This window comes from Pelophylax lessonae (assembly GCF_965119305.1).
Source record: "Pelophylax lessonae genome assembly, chromosome: 4".
Taxonomy (NCBI): Eukaryota; Metazoa; Chordata; class Amphibia; order Anura; family Ranidae; genus Pelophylax; species Pelophylax lessonae.
This window is the reverse complement of record NC_138771.1, coordinates 163,698,339-163,717,438: the sequence shown is the minus strand read 5'-3', so window position 1 is coordinate 163,717,438 and position 19,100 is coordinate 163,698,339. Positions and strand designations below refer to the sequence as shown.

Sequence of the window (19,100 nt, the reverse complement as noted above, 5' to 3'; positions counted from 1 at the left end):
GAAAAGTATACATTTTTGATATAATGAAAAGATCAATTGAGCAAAGGTTAAAAACAAATGTCTTACAGCCAAAAACTTTTCAGAGGGGAACTATTGATTACTACTCCAGCTGACAATCTGCTACAGCATTAGTGCTTGAATGTGCAGAAATGAGAACTCATGCAGGTTTACACAGACAAGAAAATCAATGTGTCAGCCTTGGAAGAAATGTGACCACAGTCTGTGGATCAGAGGGGAACATGGGTTACTGCCAGGCAAAAGTTCTACACGGGAATCTCCATGTACTGTGCCCTGTCCAACCTGACACCAAATGCTGTTCTTTGCATGGGATATTGTCCTCTGTCTTTGAGAAAACACACACATGTGCAACCAAAATTAATTGTTGTTTCTTTCTCTCATTCATACCTTCTTGAACCATTGAAGTGCCTTGGAGCTCTATATCATCACTATAATGCTGATAACACCTAGAAAAAGTTATACAGAACTGAATCATGTAGGAAAGAGGAAGAAAGACAGCCTGCAGGTCTTCTGGGGTGGGAGAAGGGTGTCCCAATTCCTATCATGATGTGCTTGCTATTTGCGCATCCTTGCAGCTGGGATGCTTCCTTTAATGCAATCCATAAGATGGAAAGCTAGGGATTTCTACTTACAATGGATGATAAGATACTTGGCTTCTCAAGAATTGGAGAGGACCAGCATTCCTAGTGGGCAACACTGAGCATTATATGTAGCCTACTTGGTTAAGTGCATAGTATAGTGGCTAAAGGGGAGTGGGTAGATGAAATGTGGGATGCAGCATACTGGTAGATTATGGTAGACATGAGGGGGCAAGCTGGAGGATCCCTCTTCAAGATGGACTATAATGCCAACTGTTTGGGCTCTGAAGCTGCAATATACCAGTAATGCTGAACTCTAATCTTTCAAATACTGTACATGTTACTGTCATAAAACTAACAGGAAAACCACACCGACAGAAATGTTCCTAAATATTGATTTTCAGAGATTTAGCTTACTCCCTTTATGCGATTGGCCCTTATGCAGAGTTATAATTACTGTTTCTGTGGAAGAGTAGAAGTATCTCCACATCATGTCCTGTTATGTGGAAGCAGCCAATTATTCCAATACCCTTTACACTCCACTTAGTATGAGAAAGAGACCTACATCTAGAAAAACATATGTGGACATGTGTAGTTTAGTGATGTCTTACAGTCTCGATGCGTGACAATAGGGTCCTAGCAATTCAACTGATATGTCTCTTGTCACTTGCAAACAAGGTTAGGACTAAAGATAGATAAAGGAAACAACAAAAACATTATGGCAAATCTATGAATATTTCTGTGACAATTGACAATGTTTACAGTTACTCTGGGTTCCACTTTAGGCGTTGTTACGGCATCTCTAATACCAAACTTTAATACAAAGTTGTAATTGGAGAGATAATTGTATCAATCAGTACAAACGATCGGCCAGATCTGCAATATGCTGGATTAGTATCCCATCCAGTTTGAGAACTGTTGCAGTGGAGTTAGCACCCTGGAGCAGAATGCTTTGTGATCCTGAAAATGAGGTGAACCCGTCAGCAAAGGCTAAACAAAAATAATATACAAAGCCCCTGATTCCTAGTCCTTTTCTTCATCATAACAGTAAATTTTGTTGGACATCACATTTTAACAATATCTAGACTTGCAAAACATTGTGGAACTTTCATCAACATTTATTGTTTCTTAAATATTTTGCATTTTATGTCCAAATAATGGGATTTTTGACCTACCGTAAAATCCATTTCTCTGATGTTCATTGACGAACACAGCTCCTTAAGATTCTTGACCATTGGGTTATACTGCCCCCTACAGGAGTGGGACACTAGGCAGAAAAAGAACTTGATTACACCTATGGGGAGTCCCAGGAGGTATATTCTCCCTCTCTGCTATATGTACTCAGTTTTGCTACAAGCAGTGTCAGAAGTATTACAAATCCATAGAGGGGTGGATGCTGTGTCCATCAATGAACATCAGAGAAATGGATTTTTACGGTAAATCAAAAATCCCATTTTCTCTTTTGTTCATTGGGGACACAGCTACTTACGGTTCTTGACCATTGGGACATCTCAAAGCAGTGTCAAACATGAGGGGTAGGAACAGCAAAAAAATTACCAAGGCTAATCAATAGCCAACCAGGTAAGAGGGGCTCAACAAAAAACAGCTGAAGCCCACCTGAATAATACTCCCCCAAAGAGAAAACAGACCCTCTAAACAGCAGCCTGTGAAACCTTGTGGCCAAAGGAAGCATCCGCAGATGCCAACACATCCACTTTTTAGAATTTTGTGAAAGTGTGATAACCATGTGGCCTTGCAAACCTGTGTCACTGACGCCTAATGACGGAAGGCCCGGGAAGCACTAAGCGCCCGAGTAGAGTGCGCTGTGACAGGGAAAGGAGGAACCTGACCTCCGATCGAATATGCCTGGGTCAAACTATCAGAAGTGTATAATAGGAACTTTATATACCTATACTAAACAAAATCCAAGAAGATTTTAAACTTGCACTTGCTCTACTTATTCCAGACCATTCCAATCATGATACCGCTGTCCTTTTTTGCAACCCTCAAGCTGCTCAGGTTTTATTTGGCGAAATTACCATCCACATATCAACCACTCGTGTCTCACCTTGCCTAAACTAAGGGGGAAATTGGTGTTCCGGACCTATATAAATACTATGTGGCCTGCATGCTAGCGAGGATAGTAGATTGGTGTGTCCACGATCGAGAGAAGTCATGGGTGTACCTGGAAAACTCATTTAGCACTGTATACCTACATCTCTCCCCGTGGCTTCCTAGCTTCTTCAAATTTCCCAAACCACCGGACCATTGGTCCTACTCTATTGAGTTTTGGCTGGGCTTGTAGACACCAAAAGATCTCATCCAGGCAAGGCCCACTAACGTCTGTACGAGAGAACCCAGACTTCCCTCCTGGACTGTCTGTGGTCTTCTTGAGCAAGGAATGGCCGTACAGAGAGCTTTTGGTGCACCAATTCTTCCTAAAGGGTATTTTACGCACTTATGATCAACTAAAGGCCCTTTCCAAATCAGGCTTGTTTCCTTTCCGGGGGCACTTGCAGATACGCCACTTCTTGTCTCATGCTCTAGACTCCTCTCTCCCTTCGAAAACCTGTGTACTCAACAATGCCCCCAAAAACATTTAATATCTACCATATATGCTTTACTAACCCACTCCTCGCACATACCATTAGAAAAGGTAAGGCAAGCTTGGGAACGGAAGTTACAACACGTTTTCACAGATGAAGATTGGGACAACATAAATTAATACATACTTAGATAAGGGATCTGTGAATGTGGCCATTCAAGAAAATGGGTACAAAATGAAATTGTGCTGGTACAGAACGCCCGCTTTACTACAAAATTCTCCCCATCACTTTCTAATGCGTGCTGGAGATGTAACACAGAGGTGGGAACAATGCTGCATGTACAGTATGGTGGGCGTGCAAGAAGATTTGTCCATTCCGGATGATGATTCACGACATAATTACGGAAATCAAAACGCATTCTCTCAATTTCAAACCCAAGCAATACTTGCTACATCACACATCCCTATCTAAGAAAACATATAAAAAATCTCTAGCCATCCATTTGGTCAATGCAGCCAGGCTCTGCATTCCGGCACATTGGCGTTCAACACAGGTACCAACGTCTAGGGAATGATTGAAGAGAGTTAAAAAAATTGAGGAAATGGAAGAGCTGATCCATGTCTCACAGGACCGCCTCCCTAATTTCTATCCTCTTGGTATTGCTGGTCTTATTTCAAAACTACTTAGACAGGAAAAAATAAACAAAGAAGCTGGCGCTCTGAAGCACTGGGAAACAGCTAGTGTGCAAGCAAAATCATGAAACGAATAAAAACAAAAAACAATATATAACACAGATACCTATATGGCAATAGGCTGGGGTGAAGTCCATGTAATGAGGAAATGAGATGAAGGTCTGCACGAAGGGCCAGCTCTGCTGCACAGGAAGTCAATCTGTCAAAAGGATGAAGCAAAAAAACAAGCGGAGCGCCTCTAAGTGCAATACGTTTAATGGAAGTAAAACATACAACAGGTGGTAACTCACTAGATGTGGATGAAGTAAAGGCACAAAAACAAACGTCCTGGGGTCAAGCTGTCCATGTAGCTACTGCCGGGAGGAAGGATGTTGAGAGGATCAGATCCGGTAGATGAAGCAGCGGGGAGATGCCGGCTCTGTCTTCCCCGGGACCGGACTCTCAAGGCAGGCGGGGACTCAGCTTCAGCCGTAGGACGTAAGCACGGTCAGGGGTGCACACGACGCGTTTCAGAGCGTGCGCCAAGCTCGTGGAGAGCGTGCGCGCTCTTTTTTCAAGTGTAGATGCGGTGACCGCTGTGAGCCAACAGATTTGTACACACGCAATGTGTGAATGGGAGTGTGCACAGGCCAACCAACCAATGAAAAGGCATGGCGGCCTTGGAGCACACAACCCATACATAATAGCAAATAATTAAATGGCCATACAATATACTGATAATATAAAAGGGGACCGTGGCAATATAAAAAATATACAAAGAAATGTATAAAAAATATATATATATATCATTATATATGTACATATGCAGACCAAAGAACTTATGTGGTGTAATGTTTTATATTAAAAAATATATAGAGGATCTGTTTTAAAATGTATCTAAAAGATATATAAGAATATATATGTGTATATATATTTTAGTCAAAGATTTAAAAATAAAAGAAATAGAAAGTAAAAACAATGTAGCTGAACAAGATCTATTAGGTAGTTATTGTACGTCTAATAGGTGCATATAGACCTCCATAGACACCTCAAAAAGGACATGAAAGAGGATTATAAAATAGTACTAATTTCAAGTTCCTCATTAAGGCCATGGGGCTTTAAAGTATTCAAAGAAAAGATCCAAAAAGTCTCGCGTTCGCAGAGTCTAGAGAACCGCTGAGCCTCTGGTAATGGATTGGAGATGGCCTCAATAACCCAAACTCTAAGCCCTTCTGTAGATTTGTTATGATATTCTAAAAAGTGTCTCGGGACACTGTGCTTATCCGATCCTTCCTCTATAAGCCACCGGTGTTTGCCAAAACGCTGGCGCAAAGGACAAATGGTGCGACCCACGTATAATAACTTGCATGGGCAAATCAAACAATAGACCACATAGTCTGTGGAACAATTGTAAAAGTTATCCAAAAAATATGTGCGACCTTCATGGGAAAAAGATTTTTGTCCATAAGTTATGAAATTGCATGTTTTGCATAGTTTTTTCTTACACGGGTACATACCCTTGAGGGGAATGAGATTCAATGGTGGGGCTTTATGGTTATCAGTTAATTTACTGGGGGCTATTTTGTTCTTCAGGGTGGGTGCTCTCCGATAAGTAACTGTAGGCCGTGGGTGTAGGGATGTTCTGAGATGTGGGTCTTGTAGCAGAATATTCCAATGTTTACGGAGTATCCCCTCCATGTTTCTGTACTTGGTGTGGAATCTGGTAATAAAGCGAACTGGTGGGTCAGCTTGAGATTTGGGGGCCTTGGGGGGCTTGCCATGGGCATAAGTATAGCATGCTGAATCGACCAAATCTGATGGATAGCCCTTATCGAGAAATTTTTCTTTAAGGTGAGAACTTTGAGTATTGTAATCTTGGTCCCTGGTGCAGTTCTGCCGTAAACGGCAAAACTGCCCTTTGGGTATATTATTGATCCATGTAGGATGGTGGCAGCTCCTATAATGTATATAGGAGTTGCCAGCCGTGGGTTTGGTGTAGTTGCGGGCAAAGATCTTATGATCTATGTGGCCCAACTCCAAGTCCAAAAAGGGAAGGGTATCAGTGTTGTGTACAAATGTAAAGGAGAGCCCCAGCTGGTTATTATTACAGTGGTGCACAAAGGCCTCTATCCCGGTGGTCTGGCCATCCCAGATGATAATAATATCATCGATATACCTACCAAAGTATACCAGATGTTTCGAGAAGGGATTATTGTTCCATATGAAGGAGTTTTCCCATAACCCCATAGTCAAGTTGGCATACGATGGGGCAAAATTTGCCCCCATCGCAGTACCCTTGGTTTGGAGATAGTATGTACCATCAAACTGGAAATAATTGTGTGTTAAACAAAAATAGGTGGAATCAACGATGAAAGAGGCTTGTGCAGGATGAAGTGACTGGTCTTGAAATAAGAAATGTTTAATCGCCTCTATACCTATATCATGGGGTATGGATGTATACAATGAGTTCACATCAAGTGACACCCAGGTATAACTATCCTCCCATATGTATGGTTCAAGTGTTTCCAGTAGATGTATGGAGTCTCTAATGTAGGAGTGTAAATTTTGGGCAAGGGGTTGGAGAAAGGAGTCAATATAAAGGGAAAAACCGCTAGTGATGCTGTCCATAGATGCAATAATCGGTCGACCTGGGGGATTAGATGAATTTTTGTGCACTTTGGGCAAATGATAAAAGTATGGGGTATTAAAATATGGTTTAAAAAGGAATTCTGCTTCTTTTTTGTTAAGGATGTTGTCTCTGATGGCTGAACGAATAAGTGTTTCTGCCTCTAGCTTAAATAGAGGAAGGGGATCTTTATTTAGTTTGAGATATGTGGTGTTATCTGACAAGAGTCTATGGGCTTCTGAAAGATAATCACAGCGGTCTTGGATGACAATCCCCCCACCCTTGTCTGCTGGTTTAATGACCAGAGTGGGGTTATTGGTAAGGCTGGCTAAGGAAGATCTTTCTCCAGGGGTGAGATTGTGATGTACATGCTGCTGTGAGGTCCCAGAAGGGATACATAATTTTTTGAAGTCTGAGAAGACCACTTGGTAAAAGGCCTCTAGATAGGGTCCTTTAGAGTAGGAAGGATAAAAGACCGAAGGGGGCTGAAGGGAAGTATGTTGGATTGTGGGGGATGACGGTAAATGTTGAGTGAATAATGACAAATCTTGGTCTAGTTCTGGATCCCAGAAAGGATTGGCAAAACATGCTATTTCATAACTTATGGACAAAAATCTTTTTCCCATGAAGGTCGCACATATTTTTTGGATAACTTTTACAATTGTTCCACAGACTATGTGGTCTATTGTTTGATTTGCCCATGCAAGTTATTATACGTGGGTCGCACCATTTGTCCTTTGCGCCAGCGTTTTGGCAAACACCGGTGGCTTATAGAGGAAGGATCGGATAAGCACAGTGTCCCGAGACACTTTTTAGAATATCATAACAAATCTACAGAAGGGCTTAGAGTTTGGGTTATTGAGGCCATCTCCAATCAATTACCAGAGGCTCAGCGGTTCTCTAGACTCTGCGAACGCGAGACTTTTTGGATCTTTTCTTTGAATACTTTAAAGCTCCATGGCCTTAATGAGGAACTTGAAATTAGTACTATTTTATAATCCTCTTTCATGTCCTTTTTGAGGTGTCTATGGAGGTCTATATGCACCTATTAGACGTACAATAACTACCTAATAGATCTTGTTCAGCTACATTGTTTTTACTTTCTATTTCTTTTATTTTTAAATCTTTGACTAAAATATATATACACATATATATTCTTATATATCTTTTAGATACATTTTAAAACAGATCCTCTATATATTTTTTATTATAAAACATTACACCACATAAGTTCTTTGGTCTGCATATGTACATATATAATGATATATATATATATGTTTTATACATTTCTTTGTATATTTTTTATATTGCCACGGTCCCCTTTTATATTATCAGTATATTGTATGGCCATTTAATTATTTGCTATTATGTATGGGTTGTGTGCTCCAATATGGCCGCCATGCCTTTTCATTGGTTGGTTGGCCTGTGCACACTCCCATTCACACATTGCGTGTGTACAAATTTGTTGGCTCACAGCGGTCACCGCATCTACACTTGAAAAAAGAGCGCGCACGCTCTCCACGAGCTTGGCGCACGCTCTGAAACGCGTCGTGTGCACCCCTGACCGTGCTTACGTCCTACGGCTGAAGCTGAGTCCCCGCCTGCCTTGAGAGTCCGGTCCCGGGGAAGACAGAGCCGGCATCTCCCCGCTGCTTCATCTACCGGATCTGATCCTCTCAAAATCCTTCCTCCCGGGAGTAGCTACATGGACAGCTTGACCCCAGGACGTTTGTTTTTGTGCCTTTACTTCATCCACATCTAGTGAGTTACCACCTGTTGTATGTTTTACTTCCATTAAACGTATTGCACTTAGAGGCGCTCCGTTTGTTTTTTTGCTTATTTCAAAACTACTGACCGGTACAGAATTTTATTCCAGTAAAGATGTTCTCTCCACTCTCTGCTATATTTCTGGGATTTGCAGTGAGTGATGGATGGCGGAAATACAGTGCCTTGCAAAAGTATTTGGCCCCCTTGAACTTTGCCACCTTTTGCCACATTTCAGGCTTCAAACATAAAGATATAAAACTGTAATTTTTTGTGAAGAATCAACAACAAGTGGGACACAATCATGAAGTGGAACAAAATTTATTGGATATTTCAAACTTTTTTAACAAATAAAAAACTGAAAAATTGGGCGTGTAAAATTATACAGCCCCCTTAAGTTAATACTTTGTAGCGCCACCTTTTGCTGCGATTACAGCTGTAAGTCGCTTGGGGTATGTCTCTATCAGTTTTGCACATCGAGAGACTGAAATTTTTGCCCATTCCTCCTTGCAAAACAGCTCAAGCTCAGTGAGGTTGGATGGAGAGCGTTTGTGAACAGCAGTTTTCAGTTCTTTCCACAGATTCTCGATTGGATTCAGGTCTGGACTTTGACTTGGCCATTCTAACACCTGGATATGTTTATTTGTGAACTATTCCATTGTAGATTTTGCTTTATGTTTTGGATCATTGTCTTGTTGGAAGACAAATCTCCATCCCAGTCTCAGGTCTTTTGCAGACTCCATCAGGTTTTCTTCCAGAATGGTCCTGTATTTGGCTCCATCCATCTTCCCATCAATTTTAACCATCTTCCCTGTCCCTGCTGAAGAAAAGCAGGCCCAAACCATGATGCTGCCACCACCATGTTTGACAGTGGGGATGGTGTGTTCAGGGTGATGAGCTGTTTTGATTTTACGCCAAACATAACCTTTTGCATTCGTTGCCAAAAAGTTTGATTTTGGTTTCATCTAACCAGAGCACCTTCTTCCACATGTTTGGTGTGTCTCCCAGGTGGCTTGTGGCAAACTTTAAACTACACTTTTTATAGATATCTTTAAGAAATGGCTTTCTTCTTGCCACTCTTCCATGAAGGCCAGATTTGTGCAGTATATGACTGATTGTTGTGCTATGGACAGAGTCTCCCACCTCAGCTGTAGATCTCTGCAGTTCATCCAGAGTGATCATGGGCCTCTTGGCTGCATCTCTGATCAGTTTTCTCCTTGTATGAGCTGAAAGTTTAGAGGGACAACCAGGTCTTCGTAGATTTGCAGTGGTCTGATACGCCTTCCATTTCAATATTATCGCTTGCACAGTGCTCCTTGGGATGTTTAAAGCTTGGGAAATCTTTTTGTATCCAAATCCGACTTTAAATTTCTCCACAACAGTATCTCGGACCTGCGTGGTGTGTTCCTTGTTCTTCATGATGCTCTCTGCGCTTTAAACGGACCTCTGAGACTATCACAGTGCAGGTGCATTTATACGGAGACTTGATTACACACAGGTGGATTCTATTTATCATCATTAGTCATTTAGGTCAACATTGGATAATTCAGAGATCCTCACTGAAATTCTGGAGAGATTTTGCTGCACTAAAAGTAAAGGGGCTGAATAATTTTTCACGCCCGATTTTTCGGTTTTTTATTTGTTAACAAAGTTTGAAATATCCAATACATTTCGTTCCACTTCATGATTGTGTCCCACTTGGTGTTGATTCTTCACAAAAAATTACAGTTTTATATCTTTATGTTTGAAGCCGGAAATGTGGCAAAAGTTCGAAAAGTTCAAGGAGGCTGAATACTTTAGCAAGGCACTGTATATTCAGTACCTACAGCCACCCCTGGCCTCCCTTTATTTCCCTTCGCTTCCCCTCTTCCCCCCCCCCCTTTTTATTTCTTCTCCCTTCCTCTCACCTTCCCGTCTCCCTCTCTCTCCTCATTGTTGTTCTTACCTCTAACTCTCCACTCCCTCTCTCCTCCTCACACTGCGCTTTCTTAAGCACCATGATGCCTTAATGCGAGATATAACAATGAGGGGTTGGTCAGGCTTAGACATGCTAACTGTAGGATGGACTGTCCTGATCTCAGTATTAGTATTGCTCAAATTGTTTGTAAACTTGATACAATGTGTGTACTGTTTTGAATGTAATTGGCACCCACCGTGGTGGATTTCTTTGGGATCTCATTTATGTCACACCTGTTTCATGTTGATACTTTTGATCTTAAATAAAGTTATTTATGGATAAAAAAAATCTGCCTGACTCACTGGTCTGTCAGACCAATCTTAAAATGGCCACAGAAGTAGCAGATGGTCCTTTTTTCGGCCCATCCATGAGCACAAATAGTGACTATGACTTCAGAAAAGACTGTAGCTGCCAGGTACACCCAAATCACCTGAAACCACATCCAGAGCATGCAACGCAATTTCCTTAGGATGTTTAGGCCTGGGACACAGGGAAGGCAACACAGGATCTTCATTCATACCTTTCTGTTGAGCCAGAATGCCAACAGACCCACCAAAGACATACGAGATGAAACACGTTCCGGTGAAGGGACCACTCCCCTTTGTCAAATGTCTGCCGACTAAAATAGTCCATCTGCCAGTTTTTTCACTCCTGGCATATGTACCGTGCAGCTACTTACACCCTTTGTTCTGCCCTGGTAATTGACATAGGTCACCACCCTGGCATTGCCCGACATGAACCGTATGCGTAGCCCCTGGAGATGATCCGTCCAGTGATCCAGGCACATCCTGATCACCCAAAGTTCCAAGACATCAATCGGCAATTTGGACTCTTCTAGCGTCCAACAACCCTGAGCTCAGTCCCAGGACGCCTCCCCACCCAAACAGACTGGCATCCGTGGTGACCACTGTCCAAGACAATGGGAGAAAGGATTTGCCCCGCCAAAGAGCTGGGAAACGAATCCACCAACCAGGAATCCCCTAAATTCCTGGCACAGCCGGATCTGAATGTCCAAGAACCGCGGACACTCGTCCCATTTTACCAAGAACTCCCTTGGAATGGTCCTCGTATGCAACTGTGTAAACTGAACCACCTTGAAGGTAGATACCTTCAGGCCCAGCACCCGCATGCAAGTCCAGAGGGAGAACCACCTGCTGGACCGCAGTAGATGAATGGCAGCATGCAAATTCTGGAGATTATCCAGAGAAAGAAACACTTTCGCTAGAGTTTAATCCAGAGTCAGACCCAAATAATCCAATTTTTTGGATGGAATCAGAGCAGACCTCTGGTAATTCAGAGGCCAACCGAACCCTTCAGAAGACTCCGTTCACAAGAGGAGGTCTTCCAGGGAGCTCAGTACCGCAATCCCCTGTTGACATAGCAACGCCAGAACCGGGCCAACACTTTGTGTAGACCTAAGGCGCAGAGGCGAGGGTAACGCCACGAACTGGCAATGCTCCTTTCCCGCAGCAAAAACGGAGATAGCGCTAGTGTAAGGGACACATTGGAATGTGTAGGGAAGCATCCACGATGCCGAGAGAGGCAGAAAGTTCCTGATGAAGAGATGCCACCACCATACGAATAGACTTCATTCTGAACTTCTGTACCCACACAAGCAGATCAGAGCCATTAGGTCCAGAATTGGACAAACCTAGCCCTTAGCCCCCCCTCCCACCTCCATTGGGACCAGGAACAGGTTTGAATAAAAAACCCTGAAACCATGCCGATACCAGAAGCAACAAGTCATGCCCCGCCCCAAAAAGAGCTTGCAAATGGTACGGGACACACATTGGAAGGCAGAACCTTTCCGGAGGGCAAGAATGAAACTGAAACTTGTAACCGGACAGTATCCATCATGGACCCATTGGTTTATTTACCAAGGAGGTCCACAGGCCCAGAAACCAGGGAAAAATGCCCCACCACCCCAGTCACGTGTGGGGCTGCACCTCCACGCTGAAGGAACCTTGTCTGCGGGTCTAGAAAAAAAAACCCAGCACTCGACCTGCTAGACTAGGGCCGCTTGGAACCTCCCAAGAAGTACCTAAAACCTCTTGTGGGCCGAGAAAGATGGACCACGTCTCCGACGAGGTTATCTTTCCTTCCCCAGACAGTGGAAGAAAGATGCCCCCCCCCCCCGTGAGACTTTCAATGATGTCATCCAGGGTAGTCCTGAACAGGCGAGCGCCTTGAAGGAGTAAGGCAGTCAAAGTCCACCACTCAGCCAAGGCAGGGGGAACCCTCTAGGTCACAGCGCAAAAGCGTAGCCCACTCAGTCAGTGTTTGTGACACTAGGGCGATAGTGTTTGGACTGGCCTAAACACTGAGCCAGCAATAGAGAGCATAATGTGGCCACAGCCACCACCTTCCTGTCAGCCAGATCCTTAAAGGCCGGAGATTCTTCTACTGTAAACATGGTCTGATCAACCTGGAGATCTGGCGGTCCAACCACTGGGACTTGGGATGTGTTCAGGACAGGACCCAAATATTGCAGGTGGCAGGAGAGCTGGATAGCAGATTTGTTTATGTTGATCACCCAGGTGAAGGCCCTGGGGCATCTGAACTGTCCTGTGGAGATTTTTTTATAATAGGTGGAAGGGAGAGGAGTCCTTCAGTAGAAAGTCAGCTGGATAGCCTGTAACTTAGATGTCCTGAGCTCTGAGCAGAGCAAGCAGAGGATAGGCCAGCATAACAAAGGAAACCTCCCAAAGGTCAATGCAACAAATTAGAAGTGAGTGTCTGAGGGAGGTTAAATGGGAACAAGTAGGCATCTTGGATTTCTGTGAATGCAATTTTGCAATTTATTCCAGTTCTCTCAGAGAAACAAATCCTGACATGTTTCCATGCAATATATTGGAATTTGTTAAAGAATTTTAAATCCAAAATATGATGAAAAGCCCCGTTGGGCTTTGGTATCATAAACAGGTTTTACTGGAATCTTTTGAACCTGTCTTGTGGTCGTACTGGCAAAAGAGATGGTTCAAGATATTCTGCAAATCTAACTGTCCTTGGGCAGTTTTTGGTTGATTTGAAAGAAGAAAGCGGTGAGTGGATAGCGTTTTGAACTATTTTGCTCCCTTTGGAAACCACCAATTGAACCCACAGGTCTGGGTCATCTGTGACCCAGCGAGAGGCAAACTGTAACAGACATGCACCCACTATTAGGAGTGAGGGAACCACTTCATTGTGAAGAGGGCTTTGAGGAAGGGGACCTTTGTGGGCCAAACCTTGCGCCAAAAGGAAGGACTGCACTTCAATTTTGAAGTTGAAGCTTGGTTAGAGTGGATAGGTGCTGTGTTTAGAGGAGCAAGGGGCTCTTGTGGAGGGAGTTTTGGGATCTTGCGTAGAGCTTTCCTACCTATGACCTCTTTGATGAATTGGTTAGGTGTTTCATCAAACTTCCTTGGAAAGGCATACATGTGAGGTGCCTTCTGCAGATAGTTTCAACTGTCTTAAGGTTTTAACCGTGAGATTCTGCACATCTGAATGGAGATCAGAGTTTTGTGGAAATGACATGACATGTTCTAGGGCATCCACAAAAAAGTAAAGACAACAGCTGTAATTGCTCTGTAAAAGCACAATCCTTTAACACAGGGTCATGGAACATATACAGTTTGGAGTGTGTATGTAAGGGTGGCTCCATACGCTCCTTCAAGGCAAGGGAGCCACTTTAATATAGAAAACCTTTAGTATTATTTTTGCAGTACTCAGTCAAGAACACATGCAAGTTTTTAAAACACATAAAGCAGAAGACAAGGTACTCTTTAATGTTTTATACCACGATAAACTAGTTGTAAATACTGACGTTTTCTCTGCATTAAGGTAAAAAAAAAAAAACTTCTATTGTCAGATTACCGCCAACCCCTGAATACTTATATGAGCCTGATCCTTATCCAGCGCTGTACCTGAGAGTAGTGGCTTTGCTCTCTCTCTCTCTAACCCTGATCACCCCCTCCAGTTAATCCTTTCACTCCCTGTCACATTGTCACTATATACAGTATACAGAGAATTTACTGATCACTGTATTAGTGTCACTTGTGACGCAAGTTAGTGTGAGAGGCAGTCCCAGATAGGTTTAGGGTACCCGCCATATACCCTAATAAAGATTTACCCCCCTGATCACCACCTGTTAACCCCTTCATTGTCCTGTCACAGTGTCACTATTATAGTGTATAGATCTTTTTTCTTATCATTGTATCAGTATCACAGTTGATGTCAGTTAGCGTTACCGTTAGTTAGCGTCAATACAGGACAGCGTCAGATTCCCCACCGCATATTTAGCATTATATTTTAACCCCTTGATTGCCAGTGACACACACACTAAACACCTCCATTACTAGTACAGTGTCTGAACAGATCAATAGCTTTGATCAGATCAGAACTATACTAGCGTCCCCAATAGTTTAGTATAGTGTTCCCAAAACGCAGCATTAGCAGGCTCAGCCCTGACACCCGCCAGCACCTGCATTTAGTCCTTCAGCCCATTGCCCAAGAAGTGCAGTATCAGCAGATTACTGTCACTTCCAATATACAGCACACCAAACTGCAGCATTAGCAGAATCAGGCCTGATCTCTGCTAGCACTAGCAGTTAAATTGTTTGGCAGCGGTCCAAACAGTCCATGACAACCAGGTCCTTTTTTACCTGTGAGTGACACTAGCTACCTCTAAATTTATTGGCAAACATGTCTAAACAGTAGTACACTAGTGAAGATGCCTATACGATGATGAGCATGACAGATGAGAGCGAAGGTGAAGACTCACTGTCAGAATCAGGCTCAGTATTCAAACCTGTAGAGAGCAACGGCACCCTGACAGATAGCTCTGACAACGAAGTAGTGGTCCCATGGTTGAACGAAAAAAGAACATTGCATGTATGTCCATCATTAGAAGTGGGTGGATGCTGGGAGGTCTAATGGTTGGCATACCACACACTTACTGGCAGAGATTTCTTCATCCACATCTATCGATGTGAATGGAGGAATCTTAGGTTCTCTTTTTTCGTTCAGCCTACATGCTCAACAGGGACCAGCAACGTACCGGTATGTCGCTGGACTGAGTGGTCATACCAGGATAATGCCTGCAGATTTAGGTATCATCTTGGTATCGTTTTTTAGAGCGAGCAGTAGGCTTTCATTTAAAAGCAATCCTAGCGGATAATTGGCAGCTAGACTGCTTTTACAAGCAGTGGGAGGGGACTCCCCCCTCCCTCCTCTTGGGGTCTCCTGTCCCACCGGGTAACTCGAGCCTGCAGCCGGTGGTTCCGTCAGCTGACCATAGAGCTGATTGTAGACCAGAATAGCTCTAATCATCTCTATGGCATAAGATACCAGAAACTACGAGCATTTCATGACTTCGGTTTCGCCAGATATAAACAGTGCTAATGGGAAATTAGGAAAGCATCTTACCACACCCATCCTGGTGTGATAAGATGGAGAGATCTAGAGTCTAATAGACCCCAATTTTTTTTAAAAAAGAGTATCTGTCACTACTTATTGCTATTATAGGGGATATTTAAATTCCCTGTGACAACAATAAAAATGATTAAAAAAACGAAAGGGAAGGTGTCAAAATAAAATAAAAAAGCAAAATAAATATTAATAAAAAACAAAAAAAATTCAAGCACCACAGTCCCACCGTGTTTGCACACAAAGGAGAATGCAAGCACCAGTCTGGTGTCATATGTAAACAGCAATTGCACCATGCAATGTCAGATCGAGGGCAGTAATTCTTGCAGTAGACCTCCTCTGTAAATCAAAAGTAGTAACCTGTAAAGGCTTTTAAAAATGTATGTAGCAACTTTAAATCATTTCATGTTTGGGATCTATGTACTCGGCATAAGATCATCTGTGATAGGTAGTGAGAAGTGAAATCAACAATTTATGCCCATAGAAAGCCTAAAGGCGATTTTTGGTTTTCAGGGTCCTGTACGCGGTTAAACTGTCAAAAAGTCTCACACGTGGTATCTCTGTACTCAGGAGAAGCAGCAGAATGTATTTTGGGGTGTAATTTCACATATACCCATGGCATTCATGAGCAATATATCATTTAAGTGACAACTTTGTGTAAAAAAAAAAAAAAAAAAGTTGTAATTTTTTAAACACCTGTGACAAAAAAAAAAAAAATATTCAATGGGCTCAACGTGCCTCTCAGGAAATTCCTTGGGGTGTGTACTTTCCAAAAAGGGGTAATTTGGGGAGGGGGGGGGGTTGTACTGCCCTGCCATTTTAGCACTTCAAGATATGAGATAAAAAGTCAGAAAGCAAAAGCTGCGTAAATTCCAGTGTATACACCATAGTTTGTAGATGCTATAACTTTTGCGCAAACCAATAAATATACATTTATTGAGATTTTTTTTATCAAAGACATGTAGCTAAATACATTTTGGCCTAAATGTATGACAAAAATTTAGTTTATTGGATATTTCTAGAAGACAAAGTAGAAAATATTTTTTTTTCAAAATTTTCGGGGTTTTTCGTTTATATCACAAAAAATAGAAATTACAGAGGTGATCAAATACCACCAAAAGAAAGCTCTATTTGTGAGGGAAAAAAAAGACATACAATTCGTTTGGGTACAGCATTGCATGACTGCGCAATTACCAGTTACAATCATGCAGTGCCAAATTGCAAAAAATGGCCTGGTCATTAAGGGGGTAAAACCTTCTGGTCCTTAAGTGGTTAAAGACTTAAAGCCACTTTTGCGCTGATATATGTCATACATTTTTTAAGTTAAAATGTGCTTATTCTTTTAAAGTTGATCCTTGGAAATGTGGTTCCCCCAACACTACATTTCCCCCCACCCTCCTAACTAATCACTGGGTTAAAAAGAAAAAAGCTATCTAAAAGTGAATGTACCGTGGTCATGTAATGTGCCAGCCCTCTTCCTTCTAAACTACAGAGGAGGAGGGTGTTTTTTTCAGGTATCCACATTATTGTCTGGGTGAAATGAACACATCCTATCGCCTATGGGGTCCTCTCAAACTCCAGAAGACTGCAAAAGCAGGAGAATGTCACCATGAGAGAACTGGTCAGCAGGAGCACACACTGCAGAACGAGATCACCTCTCCATTCACTGAAAAGACTTCATCAGGGAACAAATTACCGTTAGAGGTAAGAAAAAAAAATGTAGAGCTTTTTTCTGTTAATGGGTGGGAGGGAAATTGGCAAAAGTGTTATATAACAAAAACTGATATTTTTACCCTAACTAAAAAAAGGTTCTACCTAAACATCCAATTTATTTAGCAATGTAGATAATATGAGAGAAAATGTGTGTACCTGTAAAAGTGGTCTTTGGACTCCCAAGACTTTCATGGTATCAGCACTTGCCAGAATCTTCAAGGGATCCGACACCTTGGTGACACCTTCAATTTCTTTGTTGATTTCAGCCAACACCTGATTGAGGAAGATGTTTTTGATGTACATAGTAAGAAATTCTCTCAAGGGGCATTGTTTAGTTTGTCCAAAGCCAATAGCATGTTCAATCTCTTGAATAAATCTAAAACAAAGAAAGAGAGACAAAAAACATCAGAGCACATTTCCATTAACAACATTACTGTAAAGCATAATGCGCATGGCATATATTTTGCATCTTTATCACACCCCCTGGCACATTAGGCCATCTGGCTTGAACTAATATCAAGAAAAATGTGTTTTCTGCAACCTGTGGAGATTTGCTTTAATACACAAGAAACATGAATTTGTGCAGTCTCACATATTTGAACTATTTCACAAGTCAGCTTTCCTCTTTATATATACAATAAAAAAAGCAATACGACAGCGTCAGAGAGCCAGGATGGATTGTGACATATATAACCTTCGGCCATGAACATCAAGAGAAAAAAAGTTTGAATTTTTCAGCTGATTCATAAGATTCTTTATTATGCAAGACCATATACTGAGTGAATAAAACATATTTTCTTCACTCTAAATTAGCACAGCTTCCTCATACTTGCAGCAAAATGGCCTCAGAAATAAACAGTTCTTGCATGGAAGGATATACACAAACATCTAGGAATTTCTGGGCAAACCTAATTTTCATCACAAAATATCTAGCCAGCCTTTAAGAAATGCCTGGGGATTGGTTTAAGGGTATTCTTGAAAAGCAGTCTTTGGTTTGTGCCAAACAGGTCTACCAGTACTGTGGCTAAAAATGGATTTTTGTAAGATCTTACCGTAAAATCCTTTTCTCTTAAGCTCATTGACAGACGTAGTCCTCCTTGATTAATATCAACTCGGGTTATACTGCCCTCTACAGGAGTAGGACTAGACAGGAAAGAAAACGTTCTGGCCACACCTTAGGGGCAGTCCCAGAGGGTATATCCTCTCACTTCCTGCTACAAGATATCAGTTATGTCACAAAGCAGTGTCAGAGAATTAAACCCAACCCAACTCAAAAACAGAGGGGCGGGTACTACGTCTGTCAATGAGCTTAAGAGAAAAGAATTTTACGGTAAGATCTTACAAAAATCCATTTTTCTCTGTCGCTCATTGACAGACGTAGTCCTCCTTGATTAATATCAACTCGGGACGTCCCAAAGCAGTGCCACAAATGAGGGGTGGGAAAATGGAAATCAAAATCCAATCTAGAAGGCCCAACTGGTGCCAACTAGAAGTTTTAAAGGCTCATCAATCAAAAGATGAGACTCAACTGAAATTCCAACGGAAAAAACCCTCGAGGTAGACCACCGGTCTCCTCAAATTGCGGCCTGCAAAACCTTGCGGCCAAAAGAGGCATCTGACGATGCCATCACATCAACTTTATAAAATTTTGTAAAGGTATGCACCGATGACCAGGTAGCCGCCTTGCAAACCTGGACCACTGACGCCTGATGACGGTAGGCCCAGGAAGTACTGAGAGCTCGAGTGGAGTGCGCCTTAACAGGGAACGGAGGATTCCGACCCTTAATAGAATAAGCCTGTAGTACCGTCTGTCTAATCCATTTG

General features: G+C 42.3%; 1 protein-coding gene across 1 annotated transcript in view; it reads right to left on the bottom strand.

The window, feature by feature from the left end:
• Window positions 1-19,100, bottom strand: part of EXOC4 (exocyst complex component 4) — an 809,165-nt gene that overhangs the window by 274,597 nt on the left and 515,468 nt on the right. Inside the window, exon 11 of the mRNA XM_082254329.1 lies at window positions 17,433-17,652. Within this exon, the coding sequence (XP_082110455.1) occupies window positions 17,433-17,652 (220 nt within the window). The remainder of the gene's footprint in view (window positions 1-17,432; window positions 17,653-19,100) is intronic.